Raw genomic sequence first — 23,219 nt, 5'->3', positions numbered from 1 at the left:
ATTAAGCATCTGATTTTTGATGCCACATTGCAGTAGTGACAGAAGTATATTATGACATTTATATACAAGAGACCATTTCTAAATGCAAGAACCGTAAAGTACTTAAGGAATTGCAGTTTGAAAACAAACCATGATGTTCTGTCAATGAAATGCAGGAGGAAATGGAGACGAAGGAAATAAAACCCACATGGCACCTGAAAAGAGGTTTAACTTTCTATCTTTGAAGCAGCTATGGTTAGTTTTCCAAACCAAAACAAGAATACAAGTCACTCTCCTTTGTGTATCGTCTCAAAATAGCCCCTACATCTGCATCAACGGGAAACGAAAAAACCAAGAACATGTATCTGGCACAGAGGCGCCTCTTCAATGTCCCCGCCTTTTTGTTTTTAGGATGAAAAGGGGAGGGGGAAAAACAGAACAGTGAAACAGCAGTGCTTCACATAGATTAAATAGCTGGGGGGAAGAGGCTTTCCCAGGACGTGGTTCGCTGCCCACAGCTGGAGGGGCTGGAGAGGCGGCCGGCTCCCAGCTGCTCCCCACTGCCCACGGCCACTCCTGCTGCCCCTTAGACACGCCAGCAAAAGCGCCACATGGAAACTCCCCTAATGCAAGGGCCTGGGGAACTGCACGACTCTGCCGCTACAGCTGGCAAATTCACCAAAGCTATAAATATCGATCAGAACATATCCAATACATATACGAGATACAGCCGTGAAGAATCAACTTGTCTTTTGTTGAGAGAAAGTCCTGCCTCCCAAACCTCTTAGAGCTCTGTCACTGGAAGAGTTAGGAAGCACATGGGGAGGAGTGATTTGGCTTCGAGTGAATCTGGATTTCCAGAAAGGCTTTGAGAAGGTCCCCGATCAACATTCTGGCAGAAGCTAAGATGGCAAGGATTAAGAGGGAAAGTCCTACATGACTTTTCGTAACTGATCAAAAGATACGAAGTGTAAATGGAAATGAAGTGTAAATACACAGCCATCTTTCACAATGGAGGAAGGTTACCAGCAGGGTCCCACAAAGATCTGTGCCGTGCTGTTTGTAAAGCGATCTGGATAAGGGAGTGAACAGTGACATGACAAAGTTTACTGACAAAAATTAAAAGGAAAAAAAGGATAGTCAAAACCAGCTGCAAAAAACTGCAGAAGGGTATTACAAATTCTGAGTGTGCAACAAAAGGGGAATGGTATTGAATATTGATGTAATGTAAAGTGGTGCTCACAGGGATAACACAGCCCTTACTATACATACACAACAACAGGCTCTAAATTAGCTCTGTTCCACCCAGGACAGAGACCTTGCAGTCACTGTGGGTAACTCTCTGTGGGCAGTTGGCTCAGTAGCAGTCAAAAAGGCAAAGAGAAAGCTAGGAGTAATTATGAAGGAACAGAGAAAAAAAGAAAACACCGTTATACCACTGCATAAATGATGCATCCTCATTTTAAATCTGGCTATTCATTCTGGTCACCCCACCTTGAAGGCAGAACTAGAAAAGACACAACACAGGGAGACACAGGCTGTCACTGGTATGGATGGTTTCTGTGCAAGAAGGACTAGACAAATCGGGAGTCTTCAGACTGGAAGAGACAACCGAGGGGAAACACTACAGAGGTCTATATGACTGTGAATGAGAAGGAGAAAGTCTACAGGAAACGCTTATTCATTACTTCTCCTAAGAAAGTACAGGACACCAACATGGCTATGACACAGCAGATTAACAACCAATGAAAACGTGTGTACATATAATTTGGCATAATGCAAAATTGGACTGTGGAACTCATTGGCACAAATCGTGAGGATGTTCAAAATACAAATGAACAAATGGAAAGAAGAAAGGTTGATCCAGGGTTACTAAACACGACGTTGAAAATACCATTTCCAGTCCTGGAAGTCTATCAAATGCTGGCTGCCAAAAGCTCAGTGGATGTGGCAGAAGCATAAGGCAGAGGCGAAGTCTGTAAGTATCCTGTACGCACCCCTGCTAGAGGCAGGATAATGGGCTTGGGCACTTCTGCTCTTGAGCTCTGACCACTTTGAGTGAAAGCAAGCTATGATGGCTTAGACTGCGAGTCTTTGTTAGCTTCAGTTAAACAGAGCCAAATGCCCCGGGCAGGAGTTACAGCAGCATTTCAGGGGACTGAACAGGTCAGGAGCCTTCACACCAATGAGCGACAGAAGGTGTGAAGTTCATCAATAGTCTCAGCTGCTGGAAAAAAAAAAATCAGGCTCAGGCTTCCCTAAAGCCACGTTTCTTTGAGGGTCCCCTCCCCTCCTCCCATTCCCATCAGCCAGTAATGCTGGCACTGTACTTCCAGCATGCAGCAGGTTAAGCCGATCTTTTGCCGTGAGATCAGGCAGAATTTTTTTTTTTGCTTTGGGACACGTGACCAAGGTCTGTTGGTCTACTTGGCCTTACTCAACCAATCCACAAAAATGCCATGGGATCTGAACACAAAGTAGGACCCGATATTAGGAAGTTAATGCTGTTAGACCGATTAAAACTTGTCTTTGGCAGCTCGTACGGGAAAAAGGTCAGAAACAGAAAAATCTTCTCTTGCACTAACAAATCTGATAGCAATTTTTTCCTTCCTCCTATCTCCCTTAGAAGTGAGGAAAAGCGAGGAAAAACACTTTTAAAAGTATGACTAGGGTAAGCTGGTGGACTTCTGCAAATAATTGATTATATAGTAAGAGAAGCATGACTCGCACTGGAATCAATTAAACACATGGTATAAGACAAAAATATATAGATGCCTGTCCACCATGTTACATTATAGAATTTAGATTTTCTATTTAACTGACTTTTCTTTATTTTCAGTTCATTCTTGTGACTACATACTTAGACCTACATGCTAAAATCAAAGATCTGTTTTTCAAAGGTAGTAACTGAAGAAGGAGAAACTAACTGAGGAGGGAAAAAGGGTCTTTCCAAAACTTTTATCAGAGGTGTGCAAATCACATAAGATGCAAACAGGTAAGGGCTGCCTAATACCACTCTACTCTTGCACTGAAGACAAGCATACAAAGGAAAGTTAAATATGTGACAAGACCTTTAATTCTGACACAAAACGATGTTTTTTCACTACCAAGTCTAAAACACAAAAGCCAAACACATAAGCCAATCTATAAGGAAAAAAAATGAGAGCAACAGCCCCACTGAAAATTCACAAATAGTGATACTTATTAGTGCTGCTTCTTCTGAATTACATACGACCTTTAGGGAGTTGCATTCCTAATTACTTCAATTTAAAAATGCTACAATTCAGCTGGTAAATATATTAATTTGCAACTCCTTAGAAAAACTGACAAAACCATTCAGCCATCAAAAACATGGGCTTAAAAGCATCTAGTAGAATTCAACAAAATGAGCCATCTATAATGGGCTTTTAATTACATTGCTGTTAATTAGTAATGTTACTTGCTTTTATACATACATGTGTACACATGCACGCACGCATGCACACACATATCCAAACATCAAAAAGAGCAGCGTATGCAAACCTTACTGTTCCTTGCCCTTAAAGGGGGAAAAAAAAATACCCCAAACCCCAAAACCATAAGGAGTTAAAAGGTACTTATATGAAATAAAAACCAAGTAGCTGTTTTGGGGAACACTTTATTCTCACTCAGATGAGCTATTGGGTAAATATATATTTAGGCTTTAAGAAGGATAAGAAAAAGAGGGTACAATGAATTCCACCAAGGACGCAATTAGGTGCACATTACCTACTACACTGCTCGTAATTGCTTCATCTACCGGTTAAATAATAGCTTAGGAAGATCTTGTGATTTTATTTAGGAAGTATCTGAAACAGTACCAGCTGTGCCTGTGGTGTTCCAGCTACTTTTAGAGTTAAAAATTAAACCTCTGAGTGAAGCACAGTTGAAACTAGCAGACTTGGGTGGTCTTCACATAGGGAAAACCAAAAGTAGCATGTTTAAGCAAGAGATGTAATGACAGCATTCAGGAAAACATGTAACTCCATGTCCATGAACTGTAGTTGAGTAATGGCAAGAACAAGATAAGATTTGTTGAATCAAGGCCCGTTACAAGTGCAGTAAACAGCTTTATCCGGGTAAAGCTTCACCTAAAATAAAAAGGGAGGATGGAAAGGAATGCAGTGTTTGAACAATTACCCGGGTAGACAGCTGCATGTTCTTACTAGAACGTCAACCGTTACTTCCATATGACTCTATGACTTTACGCAGGTCATTTCATTTTGAAATGAAAGAAGAATGAAGATTATATACTCACTCAAAGATTTAAATGAAGATTATATACTCACTTTTGCAAGGACAAACCAAAAGTCTTTGAGGAGTAAGTACTTTTAAGACTGTATGGAAGCAATTAGTAAAATGGCGGTTAATGGATGAGTACAGGGCTCTCAAATGGAGAAAGCAGAAAATAAATGCAAAAAAAGAATGTTATCGTTTTTTACAAAAGAATCTAATTGGAACTTAGTATGAAATAATTATTTCTCAGAATACTCGAGATTATTTCACATGTGTATAAAAATGAATAACCAGAACAAGTAAAATTTGGTAATCTTTTGGCATGTAAACGCAGATGCTGTGCATATGCACCTATGATTGCATTCAGAGTTAATAACTATATGATCTATAAATCAAAAGAAAACAACTGAATGGGAAAAAAAATCGTTAATGATTTTTATTTGGTAGCTGCAGACAGTTGGTTTAAGACAACTGTATTGAACTAACATCACTAAGACAGGAAAAAAAACCCTGGCAATTTCTGGCAAGAAAATCATAAATAATTCACTAAGCTGCTCTATGCCCTCGCCTCATAGAGATTGCAGCATATGTGCTAATGATTCTGCAGAACAGCCATTAAGCTTACAGAGCTTCTGCAGCCAAAGAAATAATCCCTCAGCTTTCTGTATAATGCAATAAAGACAGACATTGTCACGACTTATCAGCGGAAGGGCCAGAGACACAGAAGCAGCTTTATGTACAATGTCTCCACAAAATTATTGACTGTTTGAAAAAAACAATCAGCTGACAAAGAGTTGGGAGAATGCAAAAAACCCCCCAAACCACACTACATGGAAGAAAGGAACACATAAAATCTTTGTATTGAGAATTACAGGCATCCTGTAAATGATATAATTACAGCTGTTAGAGGTATAATTACAGCTGTTAGAGGTATAATTACAGGTGCAACTGTGCAACAGATGGGAACATGATCTACCCTGAACAAAACACTGGTTTTCTTTATCACACCTTGAACTTCAGAAAATCTGCTGATACTGATCAACATCCATTCTGATGGCAGGTTTTCTAATCTTCACTCAATTTCTGCAGATCAGATCTGATGGATTCCCATGAGTGAAAAGGATCTTGCTCATGAGCATCTAAAGATGTTTTTATACATATCTTTATGTGTGTATATGTCTCTCTCTATATAGACACACAAAGAAAAAAGTCCCTAATAAACACATACCTAAAATTCAGCTGCAAGAAATGAAACGTTCCTAATGAAAAAGTGACCTCTGGGCCACAGACAAGAAAGAAACACGATTGAAAAAGCTGTTACAGCGAGGCTATCAAGTAAAGAGGTATTCTTTCTATTTGAAGCTCTTCCTATGGAAGTTCTCAGGTTGGACTGAAGCCTTCTAACATCTCCCTGTATGAAGCAATTTATAAATAGCAAGAAACATGTCATAACCTCTTATCAGTTTGTTCTGTATCAAAAAATAGCTCGCTGATGACTGCTTAGTACATCTAGATGTTTTTCTTCCCTTTGACCTTTTATTATCTCTACTTCATTTTCAGGAAAGAGACAAGAAGAAAGGGATTTAGGCATAATTCTTATTTTTGTTCCCATGGTTATGAATTAAAAAGGGGAAGGACAGTGTGTGGAAGCACTTGGCTCCTTTTCAAATATTAGCGTGAATCTGCTCTACGGATTGGACAACCCTTCACATTTTCTGACTTCACTCATATTTTTTAATTTGTCTATTTTTTGAAGGAGTGGGAATGACGTGGTGAAGCAATAAGATTCTAGTTATCCCAAAATTACTAACAACTAAGTACTTGCTCTTCTTTTCCATACTGTGACCAAACTCTCTCTCTTGTGGGAAGGGACAAATATCATCTGCATGATTTTGATCTACTTTTAAGAAAAACATAGTGATCATTATAAGAATGTTGTGTGGGTGAAAAGAGGCAAAAATAAACAGGAAAAGGGGAAAAAAGGGCATATGTTTTTATGTTTGTCTTAGTCCTGTCAGAGCTGATTTTGAACACCTACAAAACATTCACTTGTTTTTATTCCCAGGCTTGGACTGTTGCACATTGACACGACACCTGTATTTTCACTCTGAAGAGGCAGGCCACCCCATTGTTCACTTGAGCAAAACAGGTAGTAGCACAAACTGGAAAGTCAGGACTATTGAAAGGGCAAACCTTTCAGGAAATCAACAAGAATCTGGGCATTAAAACAAAGCAAAATGTTACAAGCAGCTGCATGTATTAATCTGCCTCCAAGTCCTTTGTTAATCCTTTTTCATTCTAGAATAATATCCTCATTTTTCAGATTTTTTTTCCATAAATACCCCCAAACTGTAAAACCTGACTATCCCAAAAGGACCGTGACTGCAAGAAAAAAAAAAAGTATCTCTTCTTTTTATAACCGCTAACATAGAAATTTTATTTATAATTAGCAAGTAAAACAATTCTAAAGCAGGCATTATTATACTGTGATAAACCCTTTTGTGTTTCATAGTTTAATTAAGCATCCATTTGCTTTTCTCTATTCCTAGTTTATGAAGCTACTCAGACTGGTATCAGATCTTTGTTATATTGAAATTTTATCACAGATAAATTGTTTTTAAAGGATGATGAAAAATCAGGTGGACGTTTATTGCCAGAATTTGTATCAGTAAGGACAAACTTGCGGAAGCCTGGACCTGGTGATTAAAGACAAAAGGAACTTAAGGTCTACCAGGAATGGTGAAGAGGTTTTGCTTACTGTTATTACTTTAAAGTTACTGTAAAGGGGTAAAATCCGTATTTCACGTGCACATGTAAGACACTTTACGCTGTGAAATCCAGAATGCAGGCACAGCAGTGAGAGGTTTCAATCTCTCAAGGGGCGCAACCAGCCCTCTGTGCAGGGAGGAATGCGGTGTGCATCCTTGCCAGGCTGGAGGGGTCCCCTCTCTGGGCCAATAGCAGAGCATGGGCCTTTGCAGCGCTTAAACTCTGCGCTAAAAGCGACGAAGGCGGCACTGGCCCCCAGATGGTACTTCTTTTGCACTTGAGCAGAAAACTGAGGAAATATCCCAGGTGATTTTCACAGTGCAAAAGTTGCTGTATCTGCTGCAAATTTCAAGCCATAATGGTCACACACTGAAACATTTTTTACCCGGCCTTAGTAGTCTAGTCTACCGTACACACTCGCAAAGATCAGTCGTGACCTGTGCTAGCCATACTTTTAGTACTATTTGCGTCACCCCAACCAACAAAGCACTCTGACACAGTGACTAAAATACATCATTTCACTCTGAAAATAGAGTGCAGCAGCATGAGGAAATCTTTTCTCTGGAGAAGGGACACCAAAGATTTCTGTCGTGTGTGTACGTGTAGGGGAATAGAAGGGAGGAAGGGATCATCTTTAGTAACAAATATGGGCCTCAACAGGAGATTTTTCAAGGCGACTGAAATTAAAATAGTTAACAATCACAAACTTTAGTATTACAAAAAAATTGCTAGATTGAACTAACATTAAAAAATTCAGATTAAACACATTCATGCTTCATTTGTGATGATATTTCTACTGCTCTTGGGGAAGAAGTCTAATCCAGAAGGCAGAGATAACCCAGCACTGGGGGGATGTTCCCTGATGCCATGATTTTTGGCACTGTTGTACAGCTAGCTCTGCACCTGTTTCCAGGCTCTCTTCATGGAATGGATTAAGTAAAGTTATATTACACAAGTAAAAATGTCAGACTCCTAAAACAGCACTAGGAGCAGATCACCTGGCCAGCCTTGACATGTATCCCAATTGCTGTAACATACAAGTTTTGTTTTCTAGAGCAGGGTAGGTTTAGGTTAGACATTAGGCAGAAGTTCTTTACAATGAGGGTGGTGAGACACTGGAACAGGTTGCCCAGAGAAGTGGTGGAAGCCCCATCCCTGGAGACATTCAAGGCCAGGCTTGATGAGGCTCTGAGCAACCCGATCTCGTTGAAGATGTCCCTGCTTACTGCAGGGGGGTTGGACTAGATGACCTTTAAAGGTCCCTTCCAACCCAACACATTCTATGAGTCTATGATTTTATTTCCCACTGTAGCAACTTCTGCAGTCAGTAAACACCAGTGAATTATCTGAAAGATTTAAACACACTAGGAGGATGATGCCCATAATGCTATCTAATGGACGTTTGGAGAAAAAGATTTTGAAGGGAAAAAGAAAAAACAGACTGATCAGTTTTATCTGATCTGAAGAAAAAAACCACAGTGATGATGTGACACTGAAATAATTCTGACCCTAAAATATACTGATCTAATCTCACCATGTGTTGGAGAGTAACCTCTTCTGAAATAAAAGGCTGTTTGCTCTCATGGAACCAGCCATTTCTAGATAAACCTAAACAAAAACAAGGGGGAAAACAACCTAAAAAGCAAAAAAAAGTTAGTATGAAAAGCAATCTTTTACTTTTGAGAATTGACTTTGTCCCATTTAACTTTTCCACATGTTTGCAGCCTGACTCAAGCTAGTCAGCCACTATTACTCTCAAATCAATGGGAAAACACAGGTACCTACAGAGGGCAAATAATCAACCCCTCTCTATCCTAGAATGGAATGGATAGACCTACAGAACTGCCCTCAGTGGATCCAGAGGGAGAATATATGTATTGATTTTTTAGATGTCTGGAGTTAGCCAAGATAAATAGGATAGCAAAAAAATTTTGATGCCCCCTGCAATTCTAAAATTGTACACGTGAATTCTTTATTAGCCCCAACTTACAAGATACTGTATACTCTACATAGAGGACTTGACATTTCTATCATACCTCCCCACATTAAAAGTACTCTGTGCGCTACGGGGTACAGCGTCTACTGCCTCCTGTACCTGCCAAGGCATTAGTGAAAGAAGGGATGATGACTTGATATGAATCAAGGGTCCCCCTCTGGGGGGGGTGGGGTGGGTGGGGGTGTCCCCCTGTGTGAATTCTGGGTCCCCCTCCCTCTGCAAGTACCTATTCGGAACACCCTCGGCACAGGCAGCACTCACGCAGGCTGAGGGAGGTTTGTGTGGGAACGCTTCCCTGGTTCATAGCACAGCATTACATTTTAAGAGAGGGTTATACCAAAGAAAACGGTGGTCACTTCAGCTCAAGCAGACGGCACGCATGCTGGGAACACGCGGGTTAGGTAAAAGCCATGCAAGTTATATACCTGGTCGTGTGGTGAGTCCTCTGTCTGCAGCTGGGCGGGCATCAACTGGCTCAACTGGGCATGTGCAGAAAAGAAACAAAAAAGCAAACAAAAAATAAACAAAATCCCCCAAATGATAAAAGTCAACTGGTCTTCCGTTGGGACAGTGCAGGAGAGACACACTGCATAAACAAAGTTACCAAAGCAACGGCTAGGAAAGATCTGCCTTCAGTTAATCCTGGAAATAAAAGGAAGGGATGGGCACGACTTCAAAAGGAAAGCTTCGCAGCTGGTGTGTCAATTTTACATCATATTCTGGTTACTGCTTAAAGTGAGAAACCATCAAGATCAAAGAATTTCTGTCTGTAAAGCGAAACTATATTCATTACGTGCAAACATTTTCCAGTGGTCTGATCAGAATTGGCGGCAAGAACGGACACGATGAGTGAGTTCTTGCAGCCAGTCTTGATCAATGCTGACTTATAAACCCACTGAATCCTGACTCCTTTTTCCTTTCAGTAGGGATTCTTTACAGCACTAGCTGTTAGGTTTGAAAAAAGTAAAGCACATTTTGAAAATACAATCAATACTTCGTTCTGATACGTTCCGATTTATAGACAGTAAATTTGCTTTCTGATTTTTGAAGGGAAAGCAAAGGAGAAACACCACTTTCTACCCAATTGTGTGCCATACACAGTTTTAAAACTCTTGCATTACCGTACACTAAGGCTTTACCAGCTGAAAGCTAAGGTTGATGGAGCTCACTGGCATTAAGAGAAAACAGAATGTGCAAAACTTTTAGAGCTGTTTGAGTCATTACCTAATGCCTCAGCTAAGTCCAAACTGAGCACACTGGGGAAGTTTGTTAAAACATTAAGATTTTTTCCCCCTTTTCTTTTTTCTCTCTTTTGCTCCAATACTGTCACCTTCCTTATCTACCTAAGTGCCAGTGCCAGAAAGAAATTAAATTCAGAAACAAAATTTTACATTGTAGCTTGGAATTCAGAATTTTTTAAATGAGGTATTCTCATTCATTTGAATTTCAGGATTCAAGTATGAACCTTCTATTCAGCTGTAAGGGAGCTACAGGAACATAGGGAACCTGACAAAAAACATGGTTTTTTAATCACGAACAGCTCGCTGTATTCAGCATCAGAAAAATCACGCTAACCTGATGATACTGCTAACCTCAGCAAGGGGACTGTCCATCTTCTGAGGAAGTCTGTGACACTTGCTTAGCATTCCCATGGGTTTGACAAACAACCTACCACGCTTGTAAGTGAGAGCCTCTGTGGCACCCATGGCCTTTGTATTTTGTACACAGGGGATGACCACTATAGCTCCTGCCTCTGGAAAAAAAGCAGTAAGTCAGCTTTATGGTAGCTGCAGACTAAAAGCGCATCTGCACATCTGACTTGTTTGTGTTTCCAGAAGGGCAAAATCTTCACAGAGCTTGCTGGTCTGGTGCTGCAGAGACAAGCCATCAAACCACTTTCCTTCTCAGCAGTTCAGAGTGGCACTAGCAGACCATGTAATTGCTTTCCTTACATAGCGGTATACAAAAACCAATTTCCACCCTTAATTAAAAACTGTAATTTTGAGTATTTTCCTATTTAAGTCTTCTGCTAGGTTTTCCAATATTGTCTGCACCCACCCTTGGGTAGGTGAGCAGTAATTTTCAGTGGAATGGACTAAAGGGATGAAACAACCAAGGACTGACATCCCTCAAACTGCCCCCTGCAGTACCCTCCTCTGTCACCCTGGCCCCCACCTCCTCCCTTAGAAGGCTGAAGGGTTTTATTTCCCTCCCACTCAGCACTCTGTGACCCTACATGCCCATAGCTATGGAGAACTGAGAGGGCAGGTTGTGGGTAGCAATAAAAATGGGAGTAGGTGAAAGGAGAAAATGATGGAGGAAGCTTCAGTTACACAGTAGCACGGACCTGACCTCAGAGTAATGCAGTATTTGTGCAGCTAGGTGGAAGTATTAATAATGAATAATTATTCTTGTCATCTATAGTTTTGGAAGCACTTTACAGGGGAAAAGGCAAACATCACTGGAACATTTCATAACTAACACAAAAGTGAAATGACCTGCTCAAGGTCACAAACCAGATGCAGGGCAAAAACTGGAGGCGAAAGCTCAGAGCCAAAGGTCTTCCCAGGCAGATCGCGATTCCAGGCGCCAAGGTGCAGTGTGCCCCAGGCAACACGATACACAGAAAGGCTGGTTTCTGGAGAGCCCCGATCTGCCACCTTTTGAATTTCAGATTCATTTTAAAACCTGTTTGCTCTTGCCCTGGTATTGACATATGCAACAAACAGCAATTAACCCTGAAAAATCTTGTCTGTGGGCTTCCTCACTGCCTGCCCCTCTGGACCACACCACCTCACAACCGTTTATATAGAGAGAAGAAGTTTAAACCTATTACAGCATTTATCAATAACCAAAACTCTAAGAGGTACTGTGCATTATTATAAAAATTGCATTCATTTTGATGCTCCAGAATCATATTTCTCTGAACACACTCCCATGTGCACAGAAGTACACAAAATCGAGACTGAGAATTTATTTTCCAAATAGCCTCACGAAACTAAATTGTCAGATATCTGCTTACACTGACTACGCAGGCTTCATACAGGGTACACATCCCACCTCCTATCTAATGCTAATACATCTTAGAAGAGCAAAAGAGAATGTGGTTGCTTCTTGTTTAAAAAAAAAAAAAGAAAGATGAACCCAAGTCTGAAATTCCGTGATTCCGTGAATCAAAAAGCTCAAAAACTGGTACAAACCAGCAGGCGAGGAGAGCTATGTGATATTCACCTACGAAGAATAGCACTGACGGGAGGAACTGGCCAAGTCATAAGGGTAAGACAGTACATTCCCAAAAATCTCACTTTCAATAAATACTTTGTCACTAAGGCTAATTGTAACTGCATGGTAAAATACAAAAGGTAAACCACTAAACCCAGTCAGTCATTGGCAAAATGCCCGGGGACTGTGGCAGTGTCAGAGCTTCACAGCTGTTGCGGTTTTGCCCCCACTTCTGAAGATGTGTTTTTCATTCTTAAAGTACAATTTCCTGAGAGCTTGGTGGGGCCTTCTGCAGTGTCCTCAGAGCGTATTTTTCGTTAATCTAATTTGTATCTCAGTACAGTAGACATACATTCAGTCACGCAAGTTCTGTAGCATATTACCTGGTGCTTTGGATTAATTTCTGTGGATGGTTTACTGGGAAACTATCTCAGGGAAACAACAAGGAAGAAAATACTTTCAGAAACTACTGAGCTATGCTAGACTTTCAAGATCTTTTTATTTTTAGGCTATTTTTCACTCATTCCTGAGAAAAAGCAATTTTAGTAAAATAAATTGTTTGCATAAAACTTATCCTTTTATCTAAATATGCAGTTTAGATTGGGAAAGTTTCAAATGGAGTTATGAAACCTTGAGATTACATGGCAACGTACCAATCCAATACATTATTAGTATCTCTGGGTGAAGCCTGGGATTAGATCATGGCCATGGAAGAAAACAGGCATGGTAACTAATGACAAATTTAAGGTATTTTTTGTAGTATTTTAACTTGATCACTTGTACGCAGAATACTGGAGACTTTGAAACAAAGACTTAATGACTGCATTTCCTTCCCCTTTTTCCACAATCACATTTTGGCTTAAGCATTCCCCAAAATGGTTCGTTAAAAACAAGTCCTGTTGCTGTGACTGTGCTGGAGCGGGTGGGATCCCAAGTCCTAACCCAGCCAGCTCCAGGACCCTGTTCAGTTGCCTCTCAGATATCAATGGTCCCATTAGAAATTTGTTTTGCCAGTAATGCAAATTTGCAATGAGGTTAATGATTTACTTGGTGTGCCTTCTCAGGACTGAAGAAAACTATTGTTTATACAGCACAGCAGCTCTTTGTAGCGAGGAAGTCGAGACTCTCATTCTGCATAGAAACCCACCCACATATGCTGAGCTGATAGCTCTCTGTATTTATGTTCATTGGAGTTTTAAAAGATTTGACTTCATCTTTCAAACTAGACCAAAACAGTACCAACAACTGAACCTGTAACTTGCTTGCCCTCTGAAACTCCTCTGGCATTCTCTGTTAAATCTGCTCGGCAGATTTCCCAGGTACCAGGCCGTTCACACGGAACATACTGTGATTTTCTTGATGGTGCTGAGTACTCTCAGTCCTCACCCAAGTAAATGGGAGCTGAGATGCTCAGTTCTCTGACCTCAGCTGGCATGCTCAGCATCTCCCACCAGCAAGAGATGCTGACTGTCACTAAAACTGCAATGGCTAGTCACTCTACAGTATTTGAGGTTTCTAGCACGTGATTTTTGAACTTACACCTTTTTTGATCAATGGTTTGATCAATGTCAAGAAACAGCATTGACTTGCTCAGTGCTGCATAAAATACAAAAACCTCACTGACAAAGGGGAACTTATTGCGTGAAAAACAGACTATTCAAAAAGACCTTCAGTGGAGAAGGAGAGGAAAAAAGAGGAGAAAATTGTGTCAATTGCTATTTACTTCTTGCTTCTTACTCAAAGACTATTATAACAAGACAGACACATGTTTTAGCAAGCAATTTAAACAAAGCCTGGGATTAGACCACGGTTACAGAAGAAAACAGGCGTGGGAAGTGAGGACGAATGGCACTGGTAGTCTTGAGTTTCTGTAACAAAGAGGTGGGAGACAAACACAATGGAAAAAACACAAAGACTGTGAAATTCCCCTTTGATACCGTGGGCAAAGGTACAGGGAGGGTATCTAAAGAGAGAAAGAAGGTATTGTAGGCATGATCGCATTAACAACATTGTGGTTTGGTTAGATGACAGAGAAGTATAATGGGAAACAAGAAGGACTTGAAGAGGTTTAAGTCATTAAATAATTTCTATTTGTAACTGTCCAGACTTAAACGCTAATAATGACTGGCCTAACAGAATTGTTTGCCGCAGTAACGTCATGACAAATACAATTCTAATATCAAAAAAAAAAAAACCCTGAAAGCCCAACAACTTAAAGAAAGCTGTTCCCACAGTAAACATTAAGTAGTACTGCAACAAACCACGTAATGCATTAGAATACACAAGATTCATAATTAAACAGTATGCTATTCAAGGCAGAAGAGTTTTTGTTTCTTATTTGCTGTCATACATTTTAGAAGGAGAACCATGGTCAGTATACTTGCCTATGGGAATTCAGTGTCACATTGACGAATGTACCTTTCGTTATTAAATTCTGGGCTTAGCCAGGTTTCTGAAGGAAAGAGATGCTCGTGTGATTACACTGTGGTTATGTCTGGGTGCACCTGTCTGCCTAATAACTTCGGAACTTGGTGACTGAAATCAGTCCATTTTGAAAGCTGGGAGGATAGACTTCAAAAGTCATTAATTCTCCCCACCTTGCCCTCCCCAAGTTTCTTGAAAGCAGCCAGTGGGTATAGAAATTGATGCCCTATATGCCTTGGCTATACGAAAAACTGCAGCAAGAGCTATATTGGAAAATTCCTGCAGCCAGACTGTGGCCTGCTCCTGGCAGACAGCCTTGACATGGGCACTATAGCGAGCTGCAGCTGATTCCCCAGGAAACTGAAGTTTAGCCTGCCAGCCTGGTCAGCCGTTTGTACTCTCACCAGCACCTGACGCAATCCAGCCAGCTGCTCTCAGCTGCTTAGCACGCCACTTGGCTGCAACTGCCCTCCAGACACATTTGGAGTCCTTGTCACCATCTCCCATCTTCTGGTTCTTGCTGCTGGACAGTCTGTTGAGCTGGCTCCAGCTCTCTCTGCTCTTTTTCTTGGTCCCTACCTGTAGTGCTGACTCCCTGGTGGTCTGACTTTAAGTCCTACTCCTGACCAGCCTCTCTTCTTCCTTTCAAATCTGGTAGACTTATGCAGTACTGATTCGTTGACCTTCGCTCAGATCCTAGCCATGTCATTTATTCTGCCCGATCTTAGGCTTCTCTGAGTCCTGGGGATGACCCACTTTGACCACAAAACTGGTTCTGACTCCACTGATTTCACCCGGCACCAACACCAGACGTGGCAAATCCATGTCCATGTCTTGTGTTTCATCTCCCTAGCACCCAGTTGCCCACAGTCCCTCAACACATCGTGCTGGAGTGAGACTGACTGTGTAAAGTTGATCTCAAAGCTCATTCTGAGAGCAGGTATAGCCTAAGCCAGTGGTCTCAAAAGACTTCCGGAGGACGTTAACGTCTGTGCAGTTCAGCTACAAATCACAAATTTGCCTGAAAAAAGACTTCTATACCTCCAGCTTCTGTGAATCTACCACTGCTTTGCAGTAACAAACTTTCGATAATGTGATTAACTTAGCACTAATGACAGTGGAGTTGAACTGATAAAGGGAAACAAACACAATAGGAGGAACTTAAATGACATGATCAAAGTCCCTCAGGTTTCTAATTAATTGGCTCTGGCACCTAAGTAAACTACCAATTCCAGATTATACATAAATTATTAAAGCATTATGCAGTCACTTCAATAAATTAGTCCATAAGCAGCATAAAATACTCCTTAGGAAACAAGCTTTCACTAGCCGGTTGCACTGCTGAGTATGCAGGAACATTTCTGCAGTACATTGCAGGCAAGCAGTGAGGTGGGGAGGGGGCGGGGTGGATAAAACCAACTCTTATGCTAGGATTGTGCTGGATCTGTAATCATTTTCATGCCAGCAAATAAAAAGCTCTTCCATAACCAAAACACTCATTTCATCATGGCACAGATCTATCAAATTATCTATCTCCCTTAGCTCATCGTCATGTATTTTATAAGACTGTCACTCATAATTTGCTGGAATTTATTTTGATTTGTTTTTAAAGGAAAGTAAGCTCAACACTGAAATTTATCATATGTCTAAATTTACGCTTTTAGTCAGGATTTTCTGTTCCATCAAAGAGACACAGCAAACCAGTTCTAAACTGACATTTAAGAACCTCTATCCTGCTTACATCAGAAAGATGTCAATTTTCAGGTAACAACATGAAGAGAAACCACAAAGCTCAACTGAGAATATTCTGTGGTTTTTCCTCCTATAGCACGTACCTTCATTTTCAGTATTGGCTGGAACGGAATCAACACCAAAGGGATGCCACGGCTGAAGGTCATCTAGGCTGAACTCTCCATCCACTGGAAGAAGTTCAACTGTGGTCTTAGTTTCCGTCAATGAAGGCATGAGAGCATCATTTCCATAGCTGATTCTGGGTTCGCTGATCATATTGGCCAGAACGTCATCGGAATAGTTTTGCTCTTTCTGAAGTAATTCATCTGCAAGGAAATTTCAACACAGAAATTATCTGAAAGAGCCTGCATTTCTAAGGATCTACTTCCAATGCTATTCAAGTAATAATTTACTGTTATGAGTCTGTACTCCTATGATAAAGAAAAATAAAGGTTTGGAATAATCAGAATTCTGTGATAAGCACTGCAGCTACATAAAGCATTTTTTTGAAACATCAACCAGAATTGTTTGATACCGTTTGCTCCCCACATTTCCACCACATAACAGATCACAGGTCTGTGCTTTACAAGTCACTGGACTCTTACTCACCACTTTTAAAGGAAGCACAAATCAATTCCCTTCAACTCAACATGTTTCCATAAGTCAACATGCGAGAGGCCACAGAAAGGAATGTCCCTGTTACTTCCCGTTCCTCTTAGATGCTCACTACCACAGCTCATCACAGCTCTTAAATCCTAAATCACCACAACAGTTACTGTATTAAATTGGGCATTACTGTAACACACTGAATCTGAAGAAACATTCATTCTTTTAACATATATAACTTATATTTGCCAAAATACTGCAGTTCTTTGTTAAAAATATTAAGTAGTGATAGGTGTCTGTAGCCAAATTATTTTGCAAGCAACCAGGACCTAAAGCTATGCAGTATTATCTAGGTTGTTTGTGTTTTTTTGGACTTAAGCAAGGGGAGAACAATCAAAGCACTTTTCAGCTCCATCAGGTGCATAGGACAGACTGTCCAACTCGGTGTTAAAAATAAACTCAGAGGTTGTGTGTGCTTCATTATTCCAACTCCCTTCTCACACCAAAGTTTGTCTACTCTTGGTCTTCCCCTTCACTGCCATTTTTTGGTAGGAGCAACAATTACTTGCAAGTACTTCAAGGGAACTTGGTGCACAAGAGCACATTCAAGTAAGCAACCAACTGCAACGAAGAAGACAAATGACTGCTAATAATGCACCAATGTAATTTGTACGCAGGTTTTGCAGAGCTAAAGCGATCAGAATTGAAGACTGTAAAGGTTACATTACTAGAGCGCAAGTACTTGGCGCACGTGAGCACGCGCATGACAGCTGATGATACAAAAGCTTTTATTGAGACTGGCTTCTCTTTTCACTTCGTTAAGAACCTCCTGGCTGTCACTGCTTCGCACTCACATCGGAAACCTGATTCAGTGACAGGAATCACCACTAGACCCTTTACGTCACTCCGTAGGGGCTCACTAATTTCCCAGTATCATCAGTGAGAAAAGGCATCTAAATTTCTATACACACCAGAGCTTTAGACCCCTCAGTAAAACCTTTTGAATGTTATTTTCCTCCCAACTGTACACGCTGCCATACCACCACAGAAGTACACTGCACCCACGCAGCAGCTCTTGCTTCCATGCCTTTATCAACGATGCTGTAGTAGGGCTCTGCTCCGCAATACGTCTCCTAAAGACCAGCTTGAAATTGTTGATGCAACTCTCTGCTACCCTATTACTACATCAAATTCAGAACAGCAAAACTAAACAAAAAGTTGTAACCCCAGCCCTAGGGTGAAAATGGGTCTTGAATCTTATAAAACCATGTTTAAAAACAAATTTTCATGTTTAAAAAGCAATTGCTTTAGTAGACAGTAAGCCTAATGTGTATACAAAATTTAATTCAGGGATTTAATTTGTTCATTAGAATGACTTACAAGGACAGTACAGAAAGCCTGCGTAACACTGAATTGCTTTTCCATTCGTGTTCATTTTATTGAAAACAGTATTATTTTGTAAGATACCAAATAAATCTTCAGCATGGAAGGCAAGGCCGATTTTTGTCTCCCCACCGCACTTACACTAATTCTTTACCAAATTAAAGCATCTCCTTGTACCAGAGGAGAGACAGGTGAAGCACCTTGATGTCCTGCGCAGACATTGTATCACATGACAGATGTTAATATTCATTAGCTAAGGGATGAAGAGACTTTATTTAAAAAAAAAAAAAAAAAAAAAAAAGAGCTGGATGTTAATGGCCTGAGCGAGAGGTCTGGTGTCCAAGTGCCTTGCAGGGAGCCACGGGTGATAGCAGTTGAGCACGTTGTAATACCAAGTCATCATTTCTTCAGAGTTCTCCACAACCCCTGCCCTGTGATACCTGCACTCTGTGTTACCCGCAGACAGCTCCTGCCCTTGGAAAAGGACAAACGGCGCATGGAGGGGAAGGAGCAGAGGGAAAAGGACCTGTCCTATGGCAGTGGCAGAGTGGCACTGGGGCCAGCACCGCGCTCAGGGGGAGGCACTGTCTGGGCCCGCCAGGCTGACAGCAAGGGGCACCTGACTGCCATCGCGATGCCATGATCATACCCAAATCCCTAGGGGATGGGAGGGACACGTACACAAAGTCTCTCTCTCAACATTACCCAACTGGGAGCACGTCATCGCTGTCAGGCTCCACTGTCTCCTACTGAGCTGCGGTGCACAGCGGGGACATTAACTGACCCGCACAATAGCTCAAGTGAGGCGGACAGATATTACAACCAGCAGATTATGATCGCATCCATTTTACAAGCAGGGAAACAATGGCCAAAATGAATCAAGCCCATCTGACATGATGAGTCAGGCACTGAACGACAGCGAGAAATTGGAAGTGCCTGGCTTAGAAACTGCGCTGGAGTCCATCAGACTGAGGCAGCTGCGTCTGCATTGAGTAAATGATTTGCAAACTATTGTTTCAATCTCTGAACTGCTAAAAAGTTTGCCCTAGGATTTCCAGTTATCAACACTAGCTGGCAAAGTCCAAGATCAATTTTTCAGTATTGATGGCTAGCTGAATCATCAGTTACGCTAACGGAAAGCCATACAGCCTCACTGTTACCCATCAATAGAGTATTCCCTCCCTTTTTCACAGTTGCCAACTCAATTCCCCCACCCTGCAAAAGACAATTCCTTAAATAAGCAGGGAGTACAGACACAGCTGGAAGCTACGATGTGCATTCAAGACTGTTTCAGGGGTTTTCTTTGTGTGGTGAATATCTTCATTATTAGGTGCTGAAAATAGAGAGATTCTAGGCTGCTCTTCAAAATTTCATCTTCTGTCAAACCAACAGGACAAAAACCCCGTGACAATCTTCCTATAATAAACTTTTTTGTTGCTGTTGCCACTTGGCTCATTATTTCCGTGTAGCGTTTGGCTAAGTCCTGCCATTCGACAAGAATAAGGAAGATGTTGAAACCTTTTGTCCCTCGAGAGCATGTGCTCAAAAGCAACCATGACCTTGGGAAAAAAACCACGCTCAGTTGGGACCTCAAACCTCACAGCAGCTCTGGATTTGGTGTGAAGGTGCACAATTGCTGCTTCTCCTTCAGGCACCCAAACTCTTTCTTCCTCAGGACGAGACACAGGCTCACTTCTGGTACTTCAGTAAAACCCTTCTCAGACTTATCATCATCTCTAAGGAAGTTTCACTCATTCTTGGGCTCCCTGCAGGCACTTCCCCACGGATCACTACTACTCAAAAACAGCATCTAGAAAAATTGAAGTGAAATACTTTTGGGGAACTAGGTTTCAAGACTATTCTCTTATCCTGCAAAAAGACACATGGAGCCAAAAGCAAAGAAGGGGCAGAGGAAAAGAAATAAAATGTATTACAAAATCTTCTGGTAGATGCCCGATTGTTAGAAGCCATTCGTCCACAATGGCCCTAGAGCACACTTCTACTTGTAAGGCTTTGCAAAGAGCACTGCACTAGCAAAGATACCATGACAAATCCCAACAGAGGTGATGGAGTCTTAGAGTGGCAAAACTCATGCTATTTTGTAACTTTATCTACTTGTTATTGGCATATAACATCATTTCAAACATTGGACTCTGGGGCATATTTACCCAAGCCCTTGACTGGCACGGCTATAATGACAGAAATTTCATGTGGAACAGCTCCACTTGCTGCCCTGGTACGCCAGCAATCCATTAGTTATCTGTCAAACCATCATTTTCACGCAGTTCATTATTTAAAATTTCCAAAAGTAATTATAATATTTATTTGTTGCTTTTTCTTTTCAAGAAGCCTATCTGCCAGACGAAAAGCTCTGCTATCACTATCATGTGCAAGACTTTTGAATTCACTTGAAAAGCAGCTTTAAAATTGGCAGTTGTAATTTGGAAAGCTCCATAAAGCAATTTAAGGTCTTAAACCAGATTAGAAACAAAATGCACCCAAAACACCTCTTCTAAATAGTAATTAAGACACCATCAAATTACATGCCACAGTTTTGACCTAACACCAAAGCCTCCTTTGTAAAACGACATCTACATGATGGAATATATGTTGACTCGACAAATACAGGTTTGGGAACCAGCTCAAATAAACTGGTACAAATGCAGAGTCCTACTGCCTCATGTTCATCACCTGATCAGTCACCATTCAGTCTGAACTGAACATACGTTTTTCCTGAAGCTACAGTTGGTTTTGAGCATGTGCTTTCAAAGTGACAAAATTATCAGCAACCTCCTTATTCTTCTTAACGGCAGAAATTACAGAGTGCCTGAGTCACAGCGATCGCTTCATTTGCACGTGCACACATATTATCTTATGCCAGTTTGATGACAGCTTAAATCATGCAAATGTTGTACGCCACAATTAGGATTCACTAAGAACATTTACACAATCATTTATTACAGTGTATGTGATAGGAGGTAACATGTTTAGATGCAGCTTTCAGTTGTATGACTACTTTATGGGCTAATTCAATATGTCATAGTTCATAATCTTCAACATGAGCATGTGTCCAAAGGAGTTACACTGATGTAATGCAGTCAGGTTTTAACTAAGTTTGAATGCCTGCATCTTGTCAGCTGCATGAATCAAAGCTCCCCCAAACTGGTAAACATGAGAACAAGACCTCCTTAAAGGCTTTGCTTTGGTGAATACTTTAAAACAAAGCAAAACCAAAACATTACTTACCTGTACATCTGTATTTCTATTAGAGCACTTACATAAACTGACAGCACACTTGTAACCCACAGTTAGGCTAGCAGCGCTTCCACAAACTTGATGCAAATACACACGTGTATTTCGCGTTCGGAAAGCATGTATATTTCCCCACAAGTGAGTTTTACTGAGACATGTTGTAAGTAAAGATTTCTGTAGGGAACTCCAACATACCAAGTACTAGTAGCACAAGTAAGGGTTTTAGAGAGGCAACACGTACGGTTCAAAGGGCTTTCTGTACCTCTGATAAATGCCAATTCTACAGAGTCAGAAAGGTAGTTAAGTCAGTTGTGGGTTTCCTATATGCACCTTATTGCATGAAATGGGAGTTCCTCCTCTGGGGTAAAAGGAGAGAAGATACCAGAAAATACCACGGGTATTTCCTCCAGCCTCTGCCCAAGTCAGAGGAAATTTGAAGCATTAAAATTTAATCCCACTGAAGTCTCTGTCTAACCACAGAGTGTTAAGCTCCACAGAATTTCAAGCATATTGTTATTTTAAGGTGTTTTGCTGAATCAAGCATTTTAAGATAATGTTACATACTACTAGGTGTCATAATTATAACATTATCAAGCTGCAAAACACAATTATGTGGTATGCAGTGTTGAATTAATTCTTTTGTATGGTACAAGTCAAATATAATTTAGAAAGAAACTCTGATGAGAGCTTCATTGGAAGTGACCTGCCTTATTGGAAGGTGTGAGAGTGGCTTTCCTGCATGCACGCTTTGAAGATGATGATAAAAGGGCGATATGCTGTGAAACACTGGAAATGAGCCCAACCTGCGATGCTGTGATCCATATTGACAGAGAAATGTGACCACCCTATCAGATTTAAGCTTCTTCTCTTCTCTGGGTTAGCCTCTGAAATTACACCACAGGTCATCTTATCTGGAAACTTTTACAGTGCAATATGTCTCTCTCTCTCTGGCTTAAACTGAGACTGAGAGAGCAAGAACCATGGAAAACAGTATTTCATAGTTCTTATTTTCTGTCCTTTAGAGGCATCACCACTAGGGCAAGAGTAAGCAGCAGCAATAGTTTTTCAGATTTCAGAAATTTCTTATGTGCATGAAAAACTTGTTCAATAAGGCGAAAAGACTATTCCCTTTTCAAGTTCACAGAAAATGAACATTTAAGATATTATGAAACAGCTGACCTGAAAATTTTTCCCTAGAAGTTAGTAAGGGAATAACTACTCCATAGCCTTAGACAATACCCTGTTGCCTAAGAACCAAACTTTAGAAGAAATACTCTTCTGAACTTAAGAATAGCTGCAATATTAGAACCATAGTAAAAAGAACATGCTTGTAATATGCTAAAAAAAAAATATCACAACTTTATCACTTTAATTTCTTTTCCACTTCTTGCTGCTTCTGCTCTTTCAGCATATGTGGATTCATTGTTTCCCAAATCACATCATAAAAACAACCCAAGTGAGTGTCTTCCTGTAACAGCTACATGTAATAACGTTTCAGTTAGATCTGCCTTGCAGACTGCTTGACTTAAATTATAAAAAAAAACCAAAGATGTTTAACTTAGATACAGAGCAATTGTCGTTTTGCAGGTAGATCATGTTAAAA

General features: G+C 40.7%; 1 protein-coding gene across 4 annotated transcripts in view; it reads right to left on the bottom strand.

Annotated features, from left to right (window-relative positions):
- APP (amyloid beta precursor protein) overlaps window positions 1-23,219 on the bottom strand; it is a 224,378-nt gene that overhangs the window by 13,691 nt on the left and 187,468 nt on the right. For 2 of the 4 annotated variants that reach the window (XM_054183112.1, XM_054183095.1), the window contains 2 exons: window positions 16,480-16,701; window positions 9,424-9,477 (listed from right to left, as the gene is read on the bottom strand). In XM_054183112.1, coding sequence (XP_054039087.1) covers window positions 9,424-9,477; window positions 16,480-16,701 — 276 coding nt within the window. The remainder of the gene's footprint in view (window positions 1-9,423; window positions 9,478-16,479; window positions 16,702-23,219) is intronic. The other 2 variants (XM_054183121.1, XM_054183103.1) reach the window with 1 other exon arrangement.

This window comes from Rissa tridactyla, chromosome 1 (assembly GCF_028500815.1).
Source record: "Rissa tridactyla isolate bRisTri1 chromosome 1, bRisTri1.patW.cur.20221130, whole genome shotgun sequence".
NCBI classification, from domain to species: domain Eukaryota; kingdom Metazoa; phylum Chordata; class Aves; order Charadriiformes; family Laridae; genus Rissa; species Rissa tridactyla.
This window is presented reverse-complemented; position numbering and strand designations above follow the sequence as displayed.